The sequence below is a fragment of the Poromitra crassiceps genome, assembly GCF_964638095.1.
Source record: "Poromitra crassiceps genome assembly, chromosome: 22".
NCBI classification, from domain to species: Eukaryota; Metazoa; Chordata; class Actinopteri; order Beryciformes; family Melamphaidae; genus Poromitra; species Poromitra crassiceps.
The window spans coordinates 10,210,060-10,231,096 of record NC_139647.1 but is presented as its reverse complement, the minus strand read 5'-3'; the positions used below and the strand labels follow the sequence as shown (position 1 = coordinate 10,231,096).

The following is a 21,037-nucleotide window of genomic DNA, read 5'->3' as shown; positions in this document are numbered from 1 at the left end:
CACACAAAAACACAGTGAAGTGTTGTGGACTGGACCGATCAGGCTGAAACTGTATTTGAATATGATACTGCCATGATACTGCACTGCACAGATATGAAATAACCTGAGGTTCTTACTGTAATGTCATCAACAGGACTGTGATTTAAGCAGTGTTGGGGGTAACTCATTACAAAAGTAACATATTACATTGTAATATATTACTTTTAGCAGTAACTCAGTAATATAACTTATTACTTATAGGATTTCAGTAATATTATACCAGTTACTTTGTCAAGTAACTCAAGTTACAAATTGAGTTACATTTTATTAAATCAAAGCACATATTTAAAAAGATACAATCATTTCCTAATCAAACTGTGTGTTTCTATGCAAATAACCACTATAGATGACAATAACAAAGGAAAATAATAACATTTAGAATTTTGGATTGTTTACACTGACTTCAAGGCAGTTGAAATTATTTTTCGGGATGGTTCCGGGGCGGCGATGTCATTCTGCTGCTGCTGTTGTTTTGGTAAAAGTAATGCAAAAGTAGTGTAATAAGTAACGAGTTACTCTACACAGAAAGTAATATTGTAAAGTAACGTATTACTTTCAAATGAAAGTAACTAGTAATATGTAGTATATTACATTTTGAAAGTAACTTGCCAGGCCAACACTGGATTTAACATGCTTCTCCCCCACACTGTACCTCTCACATTCCTGAATGAACACAGCAGACCACGACGAGCTTCAAAGAAGAACCATATAGTCTGTTGCAAAAGTTAACGGTCATCTTTACTCAAGCATTGTTCAGACCTAGGGCCATAAAACTCCTTTGCCCCCTGTTTCAGTCTACAGAGGTAGGCTGAGCCCATCTCAACTCCAAACACTGATACCACACCAAGCAAATATAATAAAAATAAATAAATAAATAAATAAATACATAAATAAATAAATAAATAAATAAATAAATAAATAAATAAATAAATAAATAAATAAATAAATACATAAATAAATCAATGCTCTGTGTATGACATGCACAATCCAGGGCTGCAAAAATAAAACAAATAAAGACATAAAAATCTGATTTGAACAGGAAACTTACACGCTTTTATTTTGAATAAAAAATGTACCCTTTTCTGGTAGTCTATTGTTACAGCTTTCTGGCTGGCTCGATGCTGCTCTGTCTGCAGGTGGCAGTCTAGCATTATAACATAAACTTCTATGGGGAATTTGCAGTGTGTGTGTGTGTGTGTGTGTGTGTGTGTGTGTGTGTGTGCGTGTGTGTACGCGCGTGTGTGCATGTGTGTGCGCTGAGTTAGTGAGACTAATTGAAGCAGTTTTATTCATCAGAAAGATCAGTCTATGTTTGAAATTGTTAGATGTAGATTAATTGACAATGCTATTTTAGATTAAACATCGTCTTACGTCTCAGTATTGATCTTTATTAGGGAGCTCTCAGTGAGCAGTCTGTGATCTGGGAAGACACAGGTGGTTGTGTATGTTGTGTTGTAACTTGTAAGTATGAACTTGTGAATTCAGCTGAAAGTACAGTTTGATGTGTAGGGATTATAGTTGATGTAGCCTATATGTATTTGTTGCAAATAAAAATGCAGGTTTGATACATACATACATTAATGTCTAAGTATATTAATTGTAATGCCATTATGCCATGTAAGACAGATAAGCCTGTTATGAGAGCTTATATACTGACAGTATTACTGATGTTTTTGAATGCTGCTGATCAAATATTGACTACTAGAGGTCGCTGTGCAACATTACAAAGCAAACTCCCCCTCACGAACATTAATAGCCAAGAAAGTCAACAGGAGGATTTATTCACTTTGTCTATATTTGTTCAATGTTGGAGTACTTGGGTGTTTGTACACATTACATCTCATTTATATTTTGTGATTCTTAATGAGATTGATTTATAAATGGAAACCTTTAAAAGTTTTTTTTTTTTTCCTGTGGGGTGAAACCAATGCATAATTTACTATGGTTAATACCAGTATGTTATACAGTAGTACCTTGCCGTGAGCTCCACCACATACAGCAGTACTATCTGAAGTATGCACCCACATTTGAATGTACTACAAGTGTAAACATGTCCAACTTAAGCCTAATGCCGAGAAGCACTAGAGTAAGTCCGTCATCGGTACTGACCACATGTTTCATCTCATGGTCATAAACGGCCTGTAAAGACATGGCATTCAGTGGCTCACGATTCAACTTTCTTCCACAACGGTTCCAATCTGGGAACCCACAAGTCGAACGTCTGTCTCGAGAGAGATCACAACTGTTCAGACAGAGAGCTGTTTTGAGCCATAATGGATAACCTCAAATTAGCCATGTAAGAGCTCATCCCCATGACGAGCCCACTGTGTTCACTTAAAAACATGGTTCAGTGTGTGGTCCAGAAGCATGTCAAGAAAAGATCAAACAATCCACTCAAACCAAAACTTTCCTGTTGTTCTCCTCTGCAAATTCCTCATTGGTTATTTTGTTGTGTGCCTGCAGTGCCTGTTCTATTTCAGATTAGTATTTAAGATCACGAGCAAATGATTCTTCTGCTCAGTGTTTTGTGTACCGTCGACAGCAACACGGAGCAGCCTACAGCTGCTGTAGCTTGTCTCTTCACTCTGCATCTTCTCTGTATCAGCAGCTCATCAGCCCGGCTCTGCCCCCCTCTCTCAGCAGTTGGAAGAGTCCTAGAGGTGCGTGGTAAGTGTCTGGATACAGTAGGAGAGAATGAATGTCCGCACACCGGTTAAGCTCCCATAATTTAATAATTGAAATAGCGCAACGTTTCGACCCCACACGGGTCTTCTTCAGGCAATCAATCAACAAACTGATTGATTGCCTGAAGAAGACCCGTGTGGGGTCGAAACGTTGCGCTATTTCAATTATTAAATTATGGGAGCTTAACCGGTGTGCGGACATTCATTCTCTCCTACTGAATATCACGCCTTTTGCCCTGCACCTGGATGAAGGTGGGATGTGCACAGGCCTACTTTTGAAAAGTGTCTGGATACACCCATCTGTAACTTAAACAAGGGCGGATTCACTGAATGCAATATCCTTATTTATCATGTGCTCACACGGTACTTTTGAGGCTTAGTTATTATGTATTCATCTCTCTTGAATTTGATAAAGCAAACAATGTTCCAACAGTGATGTCACTCCATGACTAATCCAACTAATCAAACAGAGTTTTCACTTTGATAATTGTTTGATTAAGGGTTCGTTTTGTTGTGTCGAGCATAATATAAGGTATACTATGGAGCATAATTGAGTATGCTGCATAATATTATAGGCTGCCCTGCAGACTCAAAACTCATCAGGTGTTGCAATTTCTTTGTTAATCCATTTTGATTACAACACTTGCTTCATGACATGCCTCCATGCCTTTCACAACGCTCGGCCGTATCCCTATAATTCTCCTCTAATCCCACGAGAAAAACATCTCAAATGTTTGTTTTTTGCTCTTTTTGCACATTTGTGTTAATGCCTGAATGCATGCAAGTTGCATTCAAAATGGCTATTTTATTGTACCAGAATTTCCATGGAAATGTGTGTATCTCTGTCAAATATAAAACCAGAATATGCATTTGCCTTTGTTTTCTATTTGGAAGGTGGGGGTGGGAGAAAATGAATACAGTCCTTGATCAATTATTTATCCCAGATTTCACATAGATTGAGTTCAGGAGATGCGCGCGCACATTATAGTCTCTGCTTTTAACCCATCCAGGCTTGTCCTTCCTCCGGGGGGGGGCAGGCCAGGAACAGTGGGCAGCTTCCTTGTGTACAGCGCCCGGGGACCAACTTCAAACGTTGTCGTCACGGGCCAGATGACTATCTTCTGCATGTTTTTTAGTGGGGGCCCATACCGATGTTGTATGGAGGAACCCAAGGGGAGCACAGGGAGAACATGCAAACTCCACACAGAAAGGCCCTTTTGACAAGATACCCCACCTGGGCCGTAGGCAACGTATAGACTAGAGCAACGTATACCGGAGTCAAATTACCTATTGTCTACATTCACACACACACACACACACACACACACACACACACACACACACACACACACACACACACACACACACACACACACACACAAAAGACAACATGAGATGTGGTTTAGGTTGCCTTTAGGTGTGGCCCTGTTTGTGTTTCTGCTGTGGTCAGGGCCAACAGTGGCACATTTGCTTAGGGCTGCTGTTGGCTGCTCTGTTTGCTTCACCTGTCCAGTCACCACTCCCTGTCTGCACTGCCATCCTGCCTTCCCCTCACCTGAGCCTGGCTGAGAAGGAACTCAGCTCACAAACGGGGAAGTCCAGTCCTGCAGACCTAAAGACACCTCAGACACTTCAACCATACATCTTCTTCAGAGGCGAGGATGACGTCCACGGCAGGTCATCTGGCCCAGAAGAGGGACAGGGAGGAAGGCATTGGGACCAACCAGCAGGCGGCGAAGTTCTCCCAGCAGGACTACCAGGCTCTGCGCCAGCGCTGTCTGGAGAGGGGAGCACTGTTCGAGGACGACTGCTTCCCAGCTGAGAGCAAATCTCTGGGCTACAATGAGCTGGGACCATACTCATCCAAGACCAGGGGCGTAGTCTGGAAGAGGCCAACGGTACGAAACCCACTGAGAACCAGTCACACTGAAGACAATAAAAAACAGAATTAGTAATATTAACATGTGTTATAGTTAAGGGGTAAGGTAAGTGATGAGCTTGGCAGTGCTTTGTCAGTGAGTATTGTTTTTTTTGTTTTTGTTTTTAACTCATCTGGTAATACAGTTATATTTTCCTCAAGTCACGGGAGGGGCAGGGTGAAAACAATTAAAGATATGAGTCATGCAGGACTCCTTATGTCTAAAAATTTAAATGAATCAAGGAAAAGTATAACAAGAAAATATATTAAGTCTAAATCGAGTTGCTTTAAGTAGTTCCTTTTCACTTAGATTTGGGTCTACAACGTGTGAGGATAAAACCCACTGATGATATTGTTTGGAAATCAGGTCGTATTTGTACCCAAAACACTGCAATAGGCTATCAGGTGTCACTCCATTCACCATCATATCAGAGATATGATGACAAAAGCTGTTGATACTATGTTGTGATCTGTCAGGACTTGCTCTGCTTTCTCTGAGATGACTTGTGCTAAGTCCTTCCTGTTCAATTAAAAAAATATATATATATATATATATATATATATATATACTGTATATATATATTCCCCAAAGCAAAATTCATATTCATTTGATCTGGGTCAGTGTGTTCTAGACTTGGCAGCATTCAAGCTGGAAACAAAAGTGTCAAATATCTTTTGAAGATCATTCACAGACCTACCCCGTTGACAGTGGAGGAGGCTGGCTTTGTGGAGTCTCTCAAACCACACTGTCTCTTCTACCTCCTGCGAATGCACCATAAACAGTCTGTAATTCATGCCCCACAGAACATGGACAAAGGAAGTTGGGGAAGGGGGGGGGACGCTTCAGACCAGAAGAAGTTCGAAACGATGCAGGTGATTGGACCAATCACCTGCCTTTAGGCGGGACATCCGGGACATCCCCCTATCATCGCCCATTATTTCCTTGAGTTCCCCTTTCCGTTTTGACCAAGTTTTCCCAGCTCGAATTACAGACGTTTTGCAGGAAGCATTTGAAAATTGCGAGGGCCAACCGTCTGGTTTTAAGAGACTATAGGCTTTGTGGAGACAGAAAGGCCATCTGGATGTAAAAGCTTGTGTAAAACAAACATTCTGCATGTCCACTACATCAGTCTTAAATGCAGAGAGCAGCTCCAGCATTTCGCAGTTTTTGCTCATAACCTCACAGCTTCTATTTTGGTGATTTTCATTATTTTCAATTATCATTTCAAAGCCCACTGGATGAACTGAAAAGAACATGAAAAGTTGACATTTTGGAGATGGGTTTTCATGGGACAGCGACGATTTGTCTCTTGAGGCCACCATGAATAAATGACATCTTTGCTTGAAACATCTTGGTATTTTATGACTGTCAACTGAGTACTGTGCTACAGTAATTGGACAGTGCATCCATTTGCCATGATTTATTCATAGCACCAGTGGCTTCTGCATTACATCACTGTCTTGCTGGAGGAAGGCTGTCATCTGTCCTTGGATGGGAGATGGAAGTGGTGTCGGAGGACCAGTAGGAGGTGCTCTTCCCTCCGGCCTAATGAATAATATCCCCATCCCCAATGCCCCAGGGCAGAGACAGGGGCTCTGTCCTGTGAGCAGAGATGGGAAGTAACGAAGTACAAATACTTCGTTACTGTACTTAAGTAGATTTTTCGAGTATCTGTACTTTACTTGAGTATTTAATTTTCTGACGACTTTTTACTTTTACTCGTTACATTTTAACACAAGTATCTGTACTTTTACTTGTGTACATTTTCAAAACAGGTTCGTTACTTTTGTTTAAATGCACGAGAATGTAATTTAAAAACGAGTAGAAACGGGAGAACGGAGCAGAAGTAATAGACGAGTTTCCCAGCGCTGCTGATAAAAGCTCATTCCAGTTCCGCCAATAGTATGACTTGGCACTCCTCCGGGGCGTGGACAAAGAAGAGAAACACGGATTTTCTCTGAGGGGAGACACACGCAGACATAGGAGCCATGCAGACAGCCAGCACTTATTAACGCTCCTCTTTTTGCAATTAATTCTCTATAAGTACGCGTTTAGCGCGCATCTCTTTCAAGAAGCATTTCATCGCGTTTAAAAGCTGGTGGTGTTTTTTTTTGCGCAGCGCTCTGGGCGCTGAAAGCTGAGGAAAGTTTAACAGGAAAAGCGCCCTGCTCCTCTTCACTCCTCCCACCTCGAGTCTTCTCCCAGGAGAGGAGGATTTTCATCTCGCTGCTTCCAGAGTTGCCAATAATCTGGCTTTTCCAAGCGTTCTTTTTTAAATAACCGCATGGCCCCTTATGGTGTTGTTCTAACACATACATTCAGTTTGTGCACTGTCAACATTCAGCTAATATGGAATATGGTGGTGTTCTAACACCAGAGACAGTTCTGTCTTAATAATAAACCTTGAATTTGTGAATGTGATCAACCTGTGGACATTCAGTTCCTTATCCATTAGGTATCAGAGATGGGCAGTATTTCAAATACATTTGTGTATTTCGTAATTTGTATTTGGCTGGACCGAGAAAAATAAGATGTAATTTGTATCAAGATACTTTCAGACCTTGTATTTTGTGTATTTTAAATACATAAAATACTTTTTTCTTTAATTTTATGTTATTTGATTCTCAAATTGACACATTCTTACCATTGACACAGGTTTAAACTGTGGAGGAAAGAAATGTGACATGTCACTTCTACTATAGAAACACAGCATCAGGCAGCCTACACAGTATGTAATGGAGAGAGTTCCTGGAAACAGTCGAGTTGAATTCACAGTTGAAGACTTGTAACATTACTCACATTGGGTTGCAAACAGGAAAGAACATGAAGTTTCTTCTTTCTTAACATTTTCACAACACAACCGACTTCTGCTTATCTTCCTCTCCGCTTTACCACTTCTCTGAACTGGGGATAAGGTACGCTTTGAACAAACTCAATGACAAATCAGAGGCAGAGTAGGGTGGGTCTTGAGTCAGACTTCACATCACTTCTTCGTCTAGTATGAAGCCTTGTGTCGGTGGAAATTCCCCCAGAGATAAATTAGTAATATAAATTGATGATTAGATATTGCATGCACTGGCCTATCTGCAAATGAAACGGTTTACTGCATATTCAAACCTGTGTATCATATTGTATGTATCAAGACACAACTAACTATCTTCTTAATTAAAATTGGCAAAGTGGGTGGCAGTGTGTGTGGCAGCAGTGTGGGTCATGATTGTGATGTCATCAGTGATGTCACTCGATCAATTGAGATGTCATCAGTGATGTCACTCGAGCAACTCTGATGTAGTATGAGCCGATGGCGCACATTTGCACGATGGCACCAAGGTGGGTGGGCGGTGTCTGTCTGTCTGTCAGTCATGATTTTGGGAGCCCGTGGAGCCGGCGATTTCCATAACTGCAGCCATGGCGCATCATCTCCAGGGATACTGTTATGATGTCAGATATTTAGGGCTAACATGGTCAAAGTTCCAAAGCTTGAGGTTAACATGTAGAAATGCTGCCTGTAAGTCAAAAGCCCTCACAGAAGGTGATTAACAGCTGAAGTGAGGGAGAAATTAGCTGTGCTGAAAAACAGCTAAAACTGAAATGAAAGAACTGTAATGTGTTAGAGGGTACACAATAGGGTTGTGCGATGTCACCTAAATAACCATCGCGATGGTTCCACAGTGAAACATCGCGATGGACGTTGGCATCGTCGTTGACGGGGGGTGGGGTTAATTAATGATTTATGAAGTCCATGCGGTGCCGTTTGGCTGCGCCACTGCAATGTACGTTCACGTTTACAACAGGACAGCTGAGCTCTACATGTCATGAGAGACCAGCGGGCTTGGATAGGCTACTACTACACAGAGCCAGGCAATTCAAACAGTAGGCTATCACTACCAGCAATATTGAAAGGCGCAAAACAATCAAACGTTAACGTTACAGATCGTGACCAACAACGTGTGTGTGTTTAATTTAACTAGCTGGCAGAAAAGGGGCAGAATTAGTGGTGGCTAACGTTAGATTTGTGTGGGCTCAGTTTTGAACCTAACATTGGGTTACCTTAAGGAGGGATAGAAACACAGCATCAGGCAGCCTACACAGTATGTAATGGAGAGAGTTCCTGGAAACAGGCGAGTTGAATTCACAGTTGAAGACTTGTAACACTCACATTGGGTTGCAAACAGGAAAGAACGTGAAGTTTCTTCTTTCTTAACATTTTCACAACACAACCGACTTCTGCTTATCTTATCTTCCTCTCCGCCTTACCACTTCTCTGAACTGGGGATAAGGTACGCTTTGCCGCTTGTTTAATGCCGCCTGTGCGTCCCCCGTGTGTCGCGGTTGAGTGGAGATAGCCTTTTTTATGATTAAATCTGCCAAATTTTTGATTCAAACAGATAATCACGATGGTCCGATGTAGAAGTGTCAGAGGTCGATGGGGGTCGGCCCATCGACGATGGTCGATTCCATCGTCCATGGTGCTGCCAACCCTAGTACACAAAGGAGAATACTGTCACAGAGACTAAGAGATGATTTACCATCTAAGGAAAGCAGAAAATTTCACATTTGATAAGCTGGAATCAGAGAATTAGGACATTTTCTTTACAGAAATGGCTCAAAATGATGAACAGATGATCAAAATAGGCAATTAATGTAATATTTAGCAATGAATTGATGGATTGACTAATTGTTGCAGCTCTTTATCAGTTTTTATAAAATGTATTTTTATGTATTTTCAAAATACAAAATACGTATTTGTATCTCAAATACATTTTTCAGACGAGTATTTTGTATTTGTATTGTGATACATTTTTTGAGCAAGTATTTGTAATTTGTATCAAAATACTTTATGATGTATTTTCGCCCATCTCTGGGTATCAGTATCATATCAGTCTCGAGTATTGTGATTCTGCACTTTGTAAGGGACACCTTGTATCCAGCAGTTAAACTTGTCTAACTATTTGCACATTCATATATCATGGAAATATTAATGAGGGAGGACTAGATATGATTTTAATGGGTTTTTTTGTGTGGGAAAAACCATAGCACACTATTTAAAGTAGAGTTTTAAGATGTGTAAAACATTTGTAGGGGATCTTTTATCCTCAAATTATATTCTATGATGTGAGGTTCAGTCATTCAGAAAGATACGGTAAAAATACTTTTACTTTTACTCGTTGGGTACATTTCAGAGCCTGTACTTTTTTACTTTTACTTGAGTAAAATAATTGAATCAGTACTTCTACTTTTACCAGAGTAGTTTTTTACACAAGTAACTGTACTTCTACTCAAGTACAGAATGTCAGTACTTTTCCCATCTCTGCGCTGTGAGTGAGCTCCGTCCTTCGGATGAGACGTTAACCCGAGGTCCTGACTCTCTGTCGTCAATAAAGATCCCATCGGCACTCTTCGCAAGAGTAGGGGCGTAACCCCGGTGCCCTGACTACATTCCCACACACTGGCCTTCCTTCCATCATGGCCGCCTAATCATCCCTCCTGATGAGCTAATCTAATTATCAATATCTAATTGGCACATTCTTTCCTCTACTCTCCACCATGATAGCTGATGTGTGGTGAGCGGAACTGGTGCAAACTGGTACTCCCAAACCCCCCCCCCCCTAGCCTAGGTAAACCCAGCCCCCACGTGACCTGCTCTCTCAGTTCCCAGTGACTGAGAACAGGTCTGAGAGCAGGTCACGTGGGGGATGGGTTTACCCAGGCTACCCCCCCCCCCCCCCCACACACACACACACACACATACACACACACACACACATACACACCCACACACACACACACACACACACACACACACACCCTCCAATAGGTGAAGCGCTTTGAGTACCTTTGAGCGATCAACTATTACCGGTATTATTAAAATTCTATCCAATTATTCATCTAAAAATATTGATTGATTCAACCACTATTTCATCCAGGCATCTAGTTAAGTACGAGTACAAGTGCGACAACTATAAATAAATATTTCTCCAAACGATTTTCAAATGGTCAAATTGTAAGCCGTTATTTGTGCTCTTTGTAGGAATTGTGTCCCGCCCCAAAGTTCATCGATGGTGGAGCCACAAGGACAGATATCTGCCAGGGTTCTCTGGGTAAGTCAGAGGAAAGAGACTGAATGAATGAATGAATGAATGAATGAATGAATGAATGAACAAACAAACAAACTGTTGTGTGATGCTGCCTAGGGTTTATAGAAGGGAACTGCTAAGCACTCCACCAATGATGCCTTTAAGCTCCTAAGTCAAATTGCAACATATTAGGAATCAGGGGTGTCATGCAAGCCAAAACTCTGAGGGGGCGACATTCGGCTAAAAAAAATCGGCGCCGACCTAAGGTCTGAATAGATCTGCAATGATTCAATCAGTCTGCCCAGATAAAGTGTGCTGAACCCACTCATGATTGATTGATTTCTCTATCAATCGGTCCATTTAGCTATTTCTAAAATGTTGGCCATTTGAAGTCAGATTTAGAGGAATATCTCATTTTAAATTAACATTAGGATTAGACTGTTGTGATGTCATTATTCAGTTTTAACCATCAATATTTTTGCTCCTTTTCTCATGAGGGTAAATACTGTATATCTGCACCCTCAGTTTCAATGGGCATGATGCTTCTGTTAGGAATTATCTCCTAGGTGTTTGCTTGCTCTTGTCAGTTGCTGCATTGGGTAATACATGTTTCCCAATCTCAGTGCATGCAGTCATGTAGCTATCTGCTCGTACTGTTCAGGTGACTGCTGGCTCCTGGCTGCCATAGCCTCTCTGACTCTAGACCAGCAGATCCTGGGTCGTGTGGTGCCGTCTGGACAGAATTTCACCGATGATTATGCTGGGATATTTCACTTCCAGGTTAGACTCACCTCATCGCTAAAGATAAATTATTCACATCTATCTAATAAAGGCAATTCTGTATGTGTTTCTGTCTGTCCTTCACATATCTCGACTCAAGAACCACTCGTCAAATCAACTTCAAACTCGGGGAGTGCGTGGGGGACCTGGCGGAGTGCAGTGCCGAATTTTGTGAAATTTGGACACGCAACTAGTCACTCATAGAGCCACCTACTAGCAACACAAAGAGCGATTTATCATGAGAACCGTTGTCCGATCTACTTCAAACTTTGGGATTGCGCTGCTGGGAACCCGGCGGAGTGCGGTGTCGAATTTCGGACACGTGCATAGCCATAGCGCCAACTACTGGCAACACAAATAGCGGTTTATCTCGAGAACCATTCGTCCGATCAACGTGGCAGTTGTGCTGCTGGGAAGCCGACAGAGTGCGGTGGCGAATATTTCATGCAATTCAGACACACACATAGTCAGAGCACCACCTACTGGCAACACAAAAAGTGGTTCATCTCGAGAACCGTTCATCCGATCGACTTCATGCAATTCAACCAATTGGGGTGAGCGCTGCAAGCAGGGGGAGGATGGGGGGGGGGGGGGGGTGAAGAGTGGGAGAGCACATGATGTGTGAATGGGGGGAAGGGGAGGGAAGGGAACGGGCGCTGCACTAGTGTTCATAAATGGCGTAGAGATGATACTATGGACTATATTCTATCCTCAGTTCTGGCAGTATGGTCAGTGGGTCGACGTGGTGGTCGATGACCGTTTGCCCACCAGAGACGGGGAGCTGCTGTTCGTTCACTCAGCGGTGGGCTCTGAGTTTTGGAGTGCCCTGCTGGAGAAGGCCTACGCCAAGTATGGATTGCTCCTCTTAGTTTTTTCTCAAAGATCCTGTGCTACAGTGCCATACACTGATATGTAAATACACACACACTGTAAGTGTAGTTGGTGAATACATTTGATTCTTACTGCAATTCCTCTCTGTCTGACAGGTTGAATGGCTGCTATGAGGCCCTGTCAGGAGGAAGCACCACCGAGGGCTTTGAGGACTTCACAGCAGGCATCTCAGAAATGTACCAGCTGGACAAAGCTCCGCCACAGCTCTTCAAGATCATCCAGAGAGCTCTGGGGCTGGGCTCCCTGATGGGCTGCTCCATAGACGTGAGTCTCTCTCTTCTTCTTTCTTCAATTTGCAATTTTCAAATTTAAATTTGCATGCCGATTTGGCTACCAAACACACCGTTCATAATAGATAGCTCTATGTCAGAAAACAAATCTAAAGTTTTGTCTCTGGTCCTGTCAGATCACCAGTGCCTATGAGACGGAGGCAGTTACAGCTCTTAAACTTGTGAAAGGGCACGCTTACTCCGTCACTGGTGCACAAGAGGTATATCTTCGTCTCTCGCTGGGTCTTCATGTTAGTTGGGTTTCACCAGTGCATTGTATGCAGAATGCATTGCTTGCTGTTGCTCTCTCCCACAGGTCCATGTCCAGGGCAGGCCTGTTCAGCTGGTCCGCATCAGGAACCCGTGGGGTCAGGTGGAGTGGACCGGGCCGTGGAGTGACGGGTGAGTTCATCCGGTCCTGTATGCATAAACCATCAGTGTCAAGTGTTCAGCGTTGGCGCAGGGTTGCGCTCTCTCCTCTAACAATGGCTGTTTATCACAATCAGATCCAGTGAATGGAACTACGTCCGCGAAGATGAGAAATCAAAGCTGAATCACACTGCAGAGGACGGAGAGTTTTGGTAAATCCAGTCTCGTGACTTTCAAATTTACATTTCATGTTACTATTTAGGGATTTAGCTGACGATAGCGACAAGAGTACCAGGGATCAGACCTACATTGTCCCGATAATATTTCTGTGACCATAATCATGTCGAAGAGAAGTGCTAGGAATCTATCTTTGGTGAAATTCAGTTCTAATTGGCCAGAAGTGATTTTAGAAACGGTGCTCATCTCCTCTCCTCTCCCCAGGATGTCCTACACAGACTTCATCAAGCAGTTCTCCAAGCTGGAGATCTGTAATTTGACCCCGGACACGCTGACCAGTAACGAGGTCGGCCGCTGGAACCACTACCAGTACGAAGGCATGTGGAGGGTGGGCTCCACCGCCGGGGGCTGCCGCAATCACGCAGGTAAAGCAGCTGCAGCTCGGTCTAATCCGTTAGCAACACGTAGGCGATGTATGCATGAGCACGTAGGGTGAACTTTGAATGTTGATGCTTTTTGTGTTCCAGCGACGTTCGCCTCCAATCCCCAGTTTCTGGTGCGTCTGGAAGATCTGGACGATGACCCTCTGGATGGGGAGGACGCGTGCACCTTCCTGGTGGGGCTGATGCAGAAGGACGGGCGACGGTTGAAGAGGCTTGGTCGCGACCTTGAGACCATTGGCTTTGCCATCTATGAGGTGCCACACAGGGGCGTCATGCAAACCAAAATTCTGAGGGGGCGACATTCGGTGGCGACCAAAGGTCCCCAGCTAAAAAATGTCAGTGGCGACCGAAGGTCTGAATAGATCTGCAATGATTCAATCAGTCTGCCCAGATAAAGTGTGCTGAATCCACTCATGATTGAATCAGTCCATTTAGCTATTTCTAAAATGTTTGCCATTTGAAGCCAGATTTAGAGGAAGATCTCATTTTAAATTATAATTTTTTTATTAGAGTTTAGAGGGATTAGAGTGTTGTGATATCATTATTCGGTTTTAACCATCAATATTTTGCTCCTTTTCTCATTAGGGTAAATACTGTATATGTATTTAGAGATAAACATTCGGCAGCGACCAAAGGTCCCCAGCAGAAAAGTTTTGGTGGCGACCTAAGGTCTGAATAGATCTGCAATGATTCAATCAGTCTGCCCAGATAAAGTGTGCTGAATCCACTCATGATTGATTGATTTATCTATCAATCGTCCATTTAGCTATTTCTAAAATGTTGGCCAGATTTATAATATCTCATTTTAAATTATCATTGGGATTAGAGTGTTGTGATATCATGATTAAGTTTTAACCATCAATATTTTGCTCCTTTTCTCATTACGGTAAATACTGTATATTTATTTAGAGATTTCGGTGATTGTGCTTTTATGGTTATTAGCTTAGTCACTTCCACACTAGCTTCTACACTGCTGCCACTTTTCTTGAAATAGCTCAATCTTGCTTCACCCAAAATGTTATTCACATAAAAAGACTATATCCAGTATCCACAATGCAAATTATTTAAAAAAACTGCATCTTGACCTGGAGACATCAAATGGATTTACCTGTGACAGTGGTGGTAGTGGTAAAAACAGCTCACTGCCATAACAGCTCTGGCTAACATTACAATGCTAACTTTAGCTGCATGGTAGTACAAATATAGCCAACTAACTTGCTATGCAAACTATACCTATAATAACTAACAGCATGAATTTTACTTCCCCCTTCATTTATTTTTTTCAAAAAATCTGAGGGGGCAACTGCCCCCTCAGTTTCAATGGGCATGACGCTTCTGGTGCCACAGAATTATTGGATATTTCAAATGAGATCAATACTTTGCATTTGACCTTTTTTTTTAAAAGTAATCACAGATCGATCATCCTAAATTCTTTCCCTGTTTCTTTTTTTTATAGGTTCCTGAGAAGGTGTGTATCGTCGTGTTTTCACATGCCAGTTTGCTTATTCAAGTTATAAATCCACAAACAAAAAACACCACAAAACACCATTGTTCCGTGTGTTATGATACAGTCAGTGAAATCTTTGGTAGTTTTCTCATGAAGCTCTTCCCATTCCTTCTTTCTGTTCCCTTCCTCTTCAGTACAAAGGCCAGAGCAATGTTCACCTGGGTCCGGAGGTCCTCCTGCAGCAGAACGCTGTAGCGAGGAGCAGCAGCTTCATCAACACGCGCGAGGTGTGCGACCGCTTCAGACTGCCGCCGGGAGAGTACGTCATCGTGCCCTCCACCTTTCAGCCGCACAAGAAAGGCAGCTTCATTCTGAGGGTGTTCTCAGAGAAACAGGCCGCCACCAGGTGACTGACATGTACTCCTACTGCTTGTTGTCTTCCATGCCAGATAGACCTCAGTGGCTGGGCTGCTACAGCTGAGCTAATGCCGCCATCTAGTGGACAAAACTAAGTCAGCTCCTTGTCAGGAGTTGAGTTTCGATGTTCAGAATTCACACTCACAGCCAGTGGCGGACTAACCTGACGCTGCCAGATGGACGGTATAGCTCCACATAGGTTTCACTAAACCAGTCGATCTGGGTTTGAAGTCACCAGACCCGCTGACGGAGGCGGGCACTTTGTCCAAGCTACTTGGCAGGTGATTGGATGACCCATCTGTCTATCACCGCTGGTGGGTGTTAACTTCAACCAATCAGATCGCGGAAGGTGCCTGTGGATGATCTCCGTGGTATTCATTGATTGAGTCCTCACGGTCGTAAAGTCACCTTCGAAGCATTTAGTTAGATTATAACGAACTAGTTGTGTGGCTTAGCCTTCCCAAATGTTGAGGGTCGTTTTTTAGAATTTAATACATAGAATTGGGAACGTTACATTCAATTTCATTCACTGCCTGTCACTTCCGCGGCGGCAGCCATGCTGATGAGTGAAAAGAACTACAAAGACCATGTACCCACTACTTGCCCAGACGAGCCAGAGCCCGCCTACGGCCGCCGCTGATTCGTCGAGCCGGCATGGCTCGACCAATCATCTTAACTGCCTGTGCAGGTCCAGACCGTCACGGAGAACCAAATGCAATGTGAGTTCACGTGACGGGCGGTTTACCAGGCTAGTGGCGGACTGCATAATCGGGCACGTCGGGCAAATGCCCGGTGGCCTGGCCTGGCCTGGCCTGCCAAAAAAAAAAAAAAAAATTTTTTTTTTTTGCAGGCCAGGCCAGGCCACTCACTGAACAGCAGGCCAGGCGCCGCCTACTGGTTTACTAGTGGTTTTATTACTTTATTCAGGTTTAAAGTGGGTGCATCTCATTGTAAAATTGGACTTGGCCCAAATTGGGCTTCAAACGGCCCAAATTGGGCTTCAAACGGCCCAAATCGGGCTTCAAATGGCCCAAATCGGGCTTCAAACAGCCCAAATCTGGCTTTAAACGACCCAAATCTGGCTTCAAACGGCCCAAATTGGGCTTCAAACGGCCCAAATTGAGCTTCAAACGCCCCCCAAATTTTCCGGCGGCGCCCAGCTAACTTTGAATGTTATCTCCCTTTTTTAGTGAAATGGAGGAAGATGTTGATGCTGAAATCGAAGAGGTAAGACAATCCACAGAATCAGATACATTAAATGTGAAATACCAAAGCCTCTTTTTATTAATTTGCATTCCTTCAGTTTCACTTTGGTTTCACTGGTAAATTAATAACTTTGAAGTTGCTAAATCTACAGGCCAAGTTCACAGACACAGATTGAGTGTGCTAATAATATTAACATTCGTGTTTAAATTACAAATATGAGGTTAGGTGATTCAAGGAACTATCATTTGCATAAATCTATTGTACATGAATGTAGCTTAATTTGTGTGCAAATGTGCCCAAATCTAAAATAAATAAATAAATAAATAAATAAATAAATAAATAAATAAATAAATAAATATTGTCTTTCATTCCCAGGATGTGGAAATATCTGAGAATGATGTGGATCCTCAATTCAAATACCTCTTCAAACAGGTTGCTGGCAATGTAAGTTTTTGTGGAGGAAAGTCAGAACTGACAATAAGGGATATTTAACTGAACAGGAACTTGGAATTATAACCGTAATTCAGCCAATAAACATGCATTTCTCAAACAGGACTCGGAGATATCCGTCTTTGAACTGGTTCAAATTTTGAACAAAGTTGTCACACAGAGTAAGTAGCCTACTACACTAAACAGCTTGAATCATTCATACACAGCCTTTCAGTTCCCATGATGTGAGGAATCTGTGTGAGCAATGTTCCATCACTGTCTTCAGGGTCTGACATCAAGACGGACGGCTTCAGCCTGGAGACAGGTCGCCACATTGTCAATCTACTGGATGTATCCTTCTGGTTAAACAAACACTTTGCATAGCATATATAGATGTATTTGTATATTGTGGTGTATTTGTAAAGATTTATGGTTCCACGTAGAATCGTTTCTGCACTATATGCATTGCATGTTTAGATGTAAATTTCAGCAGCTCTATAAGTCACTCTGTCGGTCTGTCGGTTGGTCCACAAAAAGTTCACCACACTATATACTATGGACAGGTTTGGTTGTTGTCCACCGTTATGCCATCACCCACATCCAATAACTTTTTAAATGGTTCTTTTGGATATTAAAAGGTTCTTGGGAGGTTATTTGTGGAACCAGAAATGGTTCTTCTACTATGGCATCACAGAACCATTTTTGGTTCCAGTTCACACCTTGTATAATATTGTCATATGAATTACAATAGGTCATGCCTGCATGTATAGCGTGGAGAGGGTGTCTAAAACACACAGGTTAACTTTACTTTAGAATAACCACTTAAAAAGAAAAACCTTAACATTCTCCAGAAAGATGGAAGCACTACGTTGGGACTGATGGAATTCCACAAGCTTTGGTGCAAAATCCAGAAATATCTGGTACGATCTGATTTATGCGGTTTGAAATCAGGGTTGGTCATTTTTTCACCATATAGAAGAGCTGTTTTTCTCAGATCTAACTGAGTGTTTGGTATGTACAGGAAATCTTTAAGAGTCACGACACGGACAACTCTGGCACCATGAGTTCCCATGAGATGAGAGGCGCCCTTACTAAAGCAGGTAACAAACATCACTGTTGGTATCGTTATCATCAGTCCCCATGTGAGCAAACACACATCGATGAAATCCTCCAAATAGCCCACGTTGGAAGTTGTTATTATTATTATTTAATTTGTATACAGTAGTGATGTTCACACACTGCTCATTCAGATTCCCTTCAGGCTTGTTAGGTGATAGTAGCCTGGTCATCTGTTCATACTGTATGTACGCATAAATAATATTTGATTTAAATTAAATTGATTGCCCACCCCCCCCCCCCCACCTCCACCCCCCATGTGTGATCATGTTTATTCTAAAAGAAATGGTTCCAACAACCATCGGCATCCTTAGTTGTAAAACTGACAGATATGGGTCACATTAAGGTTGTTATTCGGGTATTTTGCCTGAAGACTTCAGCTCGCTTTGCAGCAAAGAATGTCAGCAATTGAAATATTATTTTTTCAAGTTTGACCATTGTAGAGCCAGCTGGCGAGTAGACTTGACCTGTTGGGATGTTACCGACAAGACCGGATATACCAGTTGGGGGACTTATTCATATTCAATTGGGCTAACCTTTGCCACAGGTGCAAAACAAGCATGGGAGAGGCTGTGTAACATGACCACATCCAGTACCTGCCTCTAAATATGACACCTGTGTAAACACTATTTCCCCAGGACGAGGCCTACAAACTGGCCCTTCCTGCTTAGAGAGAACGATGTGTGTGGTGACTATGTGTTTCTCCCAAAGGCTTCCAGATCAACAGCGCGCTGCTGCAGGTCGTTGTCTCTCGCTACGCCGACACTCAGTACGCCATAGACTTTGACTGCTTTGTGGGCTGCCTCATCAGACTGGAGATGCTCTTCAGTAAGTGTCAACAGATTAGCACATCAGCGACCGCTTGAACAACACAGATATCAGATATATCGATTTGTATGAGAGCTGCATGCGTTTTGGCTCACCGCTCTTCTTCTGTGTCTCAACCAGAGATGTTCAAGACTCTGGACAGAGCCGACTCGGGGAAGATCGAGCTGGATCTGCTGCAGGTGAGCGAGAAGAGAGGAGAAAACGCAAAGCTGCGGGTTAGTTGCCACGCCCACTTTATTGAGCTCACTTTGTTAACGATGATTTTGTTCCTATCTGCAGTGGTTGTGCCTGGCACTCAACTAGCTCTGAAGACCAGACACACATGGATGCCTGTAGGAATTCTGTGGAAGAAGAGCTGACTTTTGAAAGCTGCATAAATGTATCTATGTTTGCAGTCATTGTCACTATATCAAATAAAATAAAATACAACTTTTATATATACTTGACATATGAAAATGCAACAACAAGTTGGGCAAGAATGTCTTTGTACGTTTATATGGCATTCATTCAAAATAGAATCTAAGATCATGTATTTGGATATACAGTATTTGCAGATATGCTGTCAACAGCAGGTATAGGAAGAACATGTATTTCCAGTGTTCCAAATATACTATTTCAATTCATTTCTACATGTATAAAACCCACGTTTGACCATTTTTTGTACATTGTCCAAAATACCTGTAAGCATATTCTGAAGTACAGTATGTGTGAAATGTATTTGAATATAATTTGAATGAAAGATGAGTTGGTGCTTGTGCTCTGCTCTACTGTTGCTACAATTTCTGTATCAAATTAAACAAGATATAAAAAAGAAACTGTGACCTCTGGACTATTCATATTCATTGAAAGACTGGTTCTCTTCCTGCCCATATGGGATCTCTCTTTCTTTCTCTCTCTTCATGCACACACACACAAGCACATGCACCATGGGGGTAACATTTAAACACTTTCGCCTATTTATTTGAAGCTTAGCCCACGTTTAATATGACCATCCAAGATTGTAACAGCATATGATACAAAATTAAGAAATGCATAATATGGCCCCTTTAAGACACTATGGAGCTTTTCACACTGCACTTTGCCCCGGGATAAGGAATTACGCTAGCCTGGGGTTAACAGAATCCTAGTGAGCTAGTAGCCAGGTATACACACCCATAGCATTCTATTAGCCAGGGCTATGTTAGCCCTGGGCTAAGGGAGTGCAGTGTGAAAATCCCTAATATATGGTTTGGGTGAGAATCTACAACCTGTTATGTATTGTTTTTTGTTTTTTTACCATTTGTATTCCGTTTTTCTGGTTGAGACTACCGTAGTTGACACTTGCTCCAGGTGGAGCGCAGACAGTGGAGACGTGGTGCAACTGATCAGGGTTCGAACGCCCTGGGGTCGACTCGGAAGGAGTGGAATGGAGCCTGGACTGGAGTGACAAGTGAGTTAATACTGTGCAATTAAAACTGTGAGTGTTTTTTTTTCATTCTAGTGTCGGGGCCTGTAGGGGGGCTTTTGAAATGATGAGGCCCGGCCTTGCTCAGATCGTTCTAAAGGGCAAGGCGGTGGCTGAACAGACCCGCTCATTCCATTTTGCGGTACCTTGGTGGCAGTTAGTTACTCTACTATCTGGCAGACAGCTGTCAGAGTGTGAGTGTTACAAATGCTGTGTGAACAGTTTATTTAAAATAAAATGTACTTTTCGTCAACATCCTCCTGATCAGTGTTGTGTTGTTACAGCCATGAGATTTTGTATTATATTTCTAACATTGCAGATGTACATATCACCATTATCACATGAAATAACACATACAGTACCTAACAGTATACCCTTTCTTGGATGCCTCACAGTAGGCTATAGCAGACTTTTAATAGGAACTAAATTTCAATCTATTTCAGCCATGCACCTCAAGAACTAAAACAGTCACACAGACACAAACACACTTAGAGGTGTTTCA

At 42.4% G+C, this 21,037-nt stretch overlaps 1 protein-coding gene across 1 annotated transcript; it reads left to right on the top strand.

Moving 5' to 3' along the window:
• Positions 1-4,248: 4,248 nt before the first annotated feature.
• On the top strand, positions 4,249-19,862 carry LOC310795865 (calpain-2 catalytic subunit-like). The gene is made up of 20 exons (XM_083657957.1): positions 4,249-4,621; positions 10,674-10,743; positions 11,381-11,499; positions 12,215-12,348; positions 12,486-12,654; positions 12,797-12,880; positions 12,976-13,061; positions 13,166-13,240; positions 13,470-13,630; positions 13,733-13,914; positions 15,290-15,501; positions 16,703-16,739; positions 17,094-17,162; positions 17,272-17,329; positions 17,434-17,498; positions 17,999-18,067; positions 18,169-18,247; positions 18,975-19,091; positions 19,212-19,270; positions 19,371-19,862. Exons 1-20 carry the CDS (start codon positions 4,385-4,387, stop codon positions 19,392-19,394), a joined length of 2,106 nt encoding a protein of 701 aa, XP_083514083.1. The 5' UTR covers positions 4,249-4,384; the 3' UTR covers positions 19,395-19,862.
• The last annotated feature ends 1,175 nt before the right edge of the window (positions 19,863-21,037 follow it).

Coding starts and splice junctions, on each gene's coding strand:
- LOC310795865 (XM_083657957.1), top strand. CDS start 4,385: ATGACGTCCACGGCAGGTCATCTGGCCCAGAAGAGGGACAGGGAGGAA. Junction 4,622..10,673: donor TAGTCTGGAAGAGGCCAACG/GTACGAAACCCA, acceptor TGCTCTTTGTAG/GAATTGTGTCCCGCCCCAAA. Junction 12,881..12,975: donor CCGTCACTGGTGCACAAGAG/GTATATCTTCGT, acceptor TCTCTCCCACAG/GTCCATGTCCAGGGCAGGCC.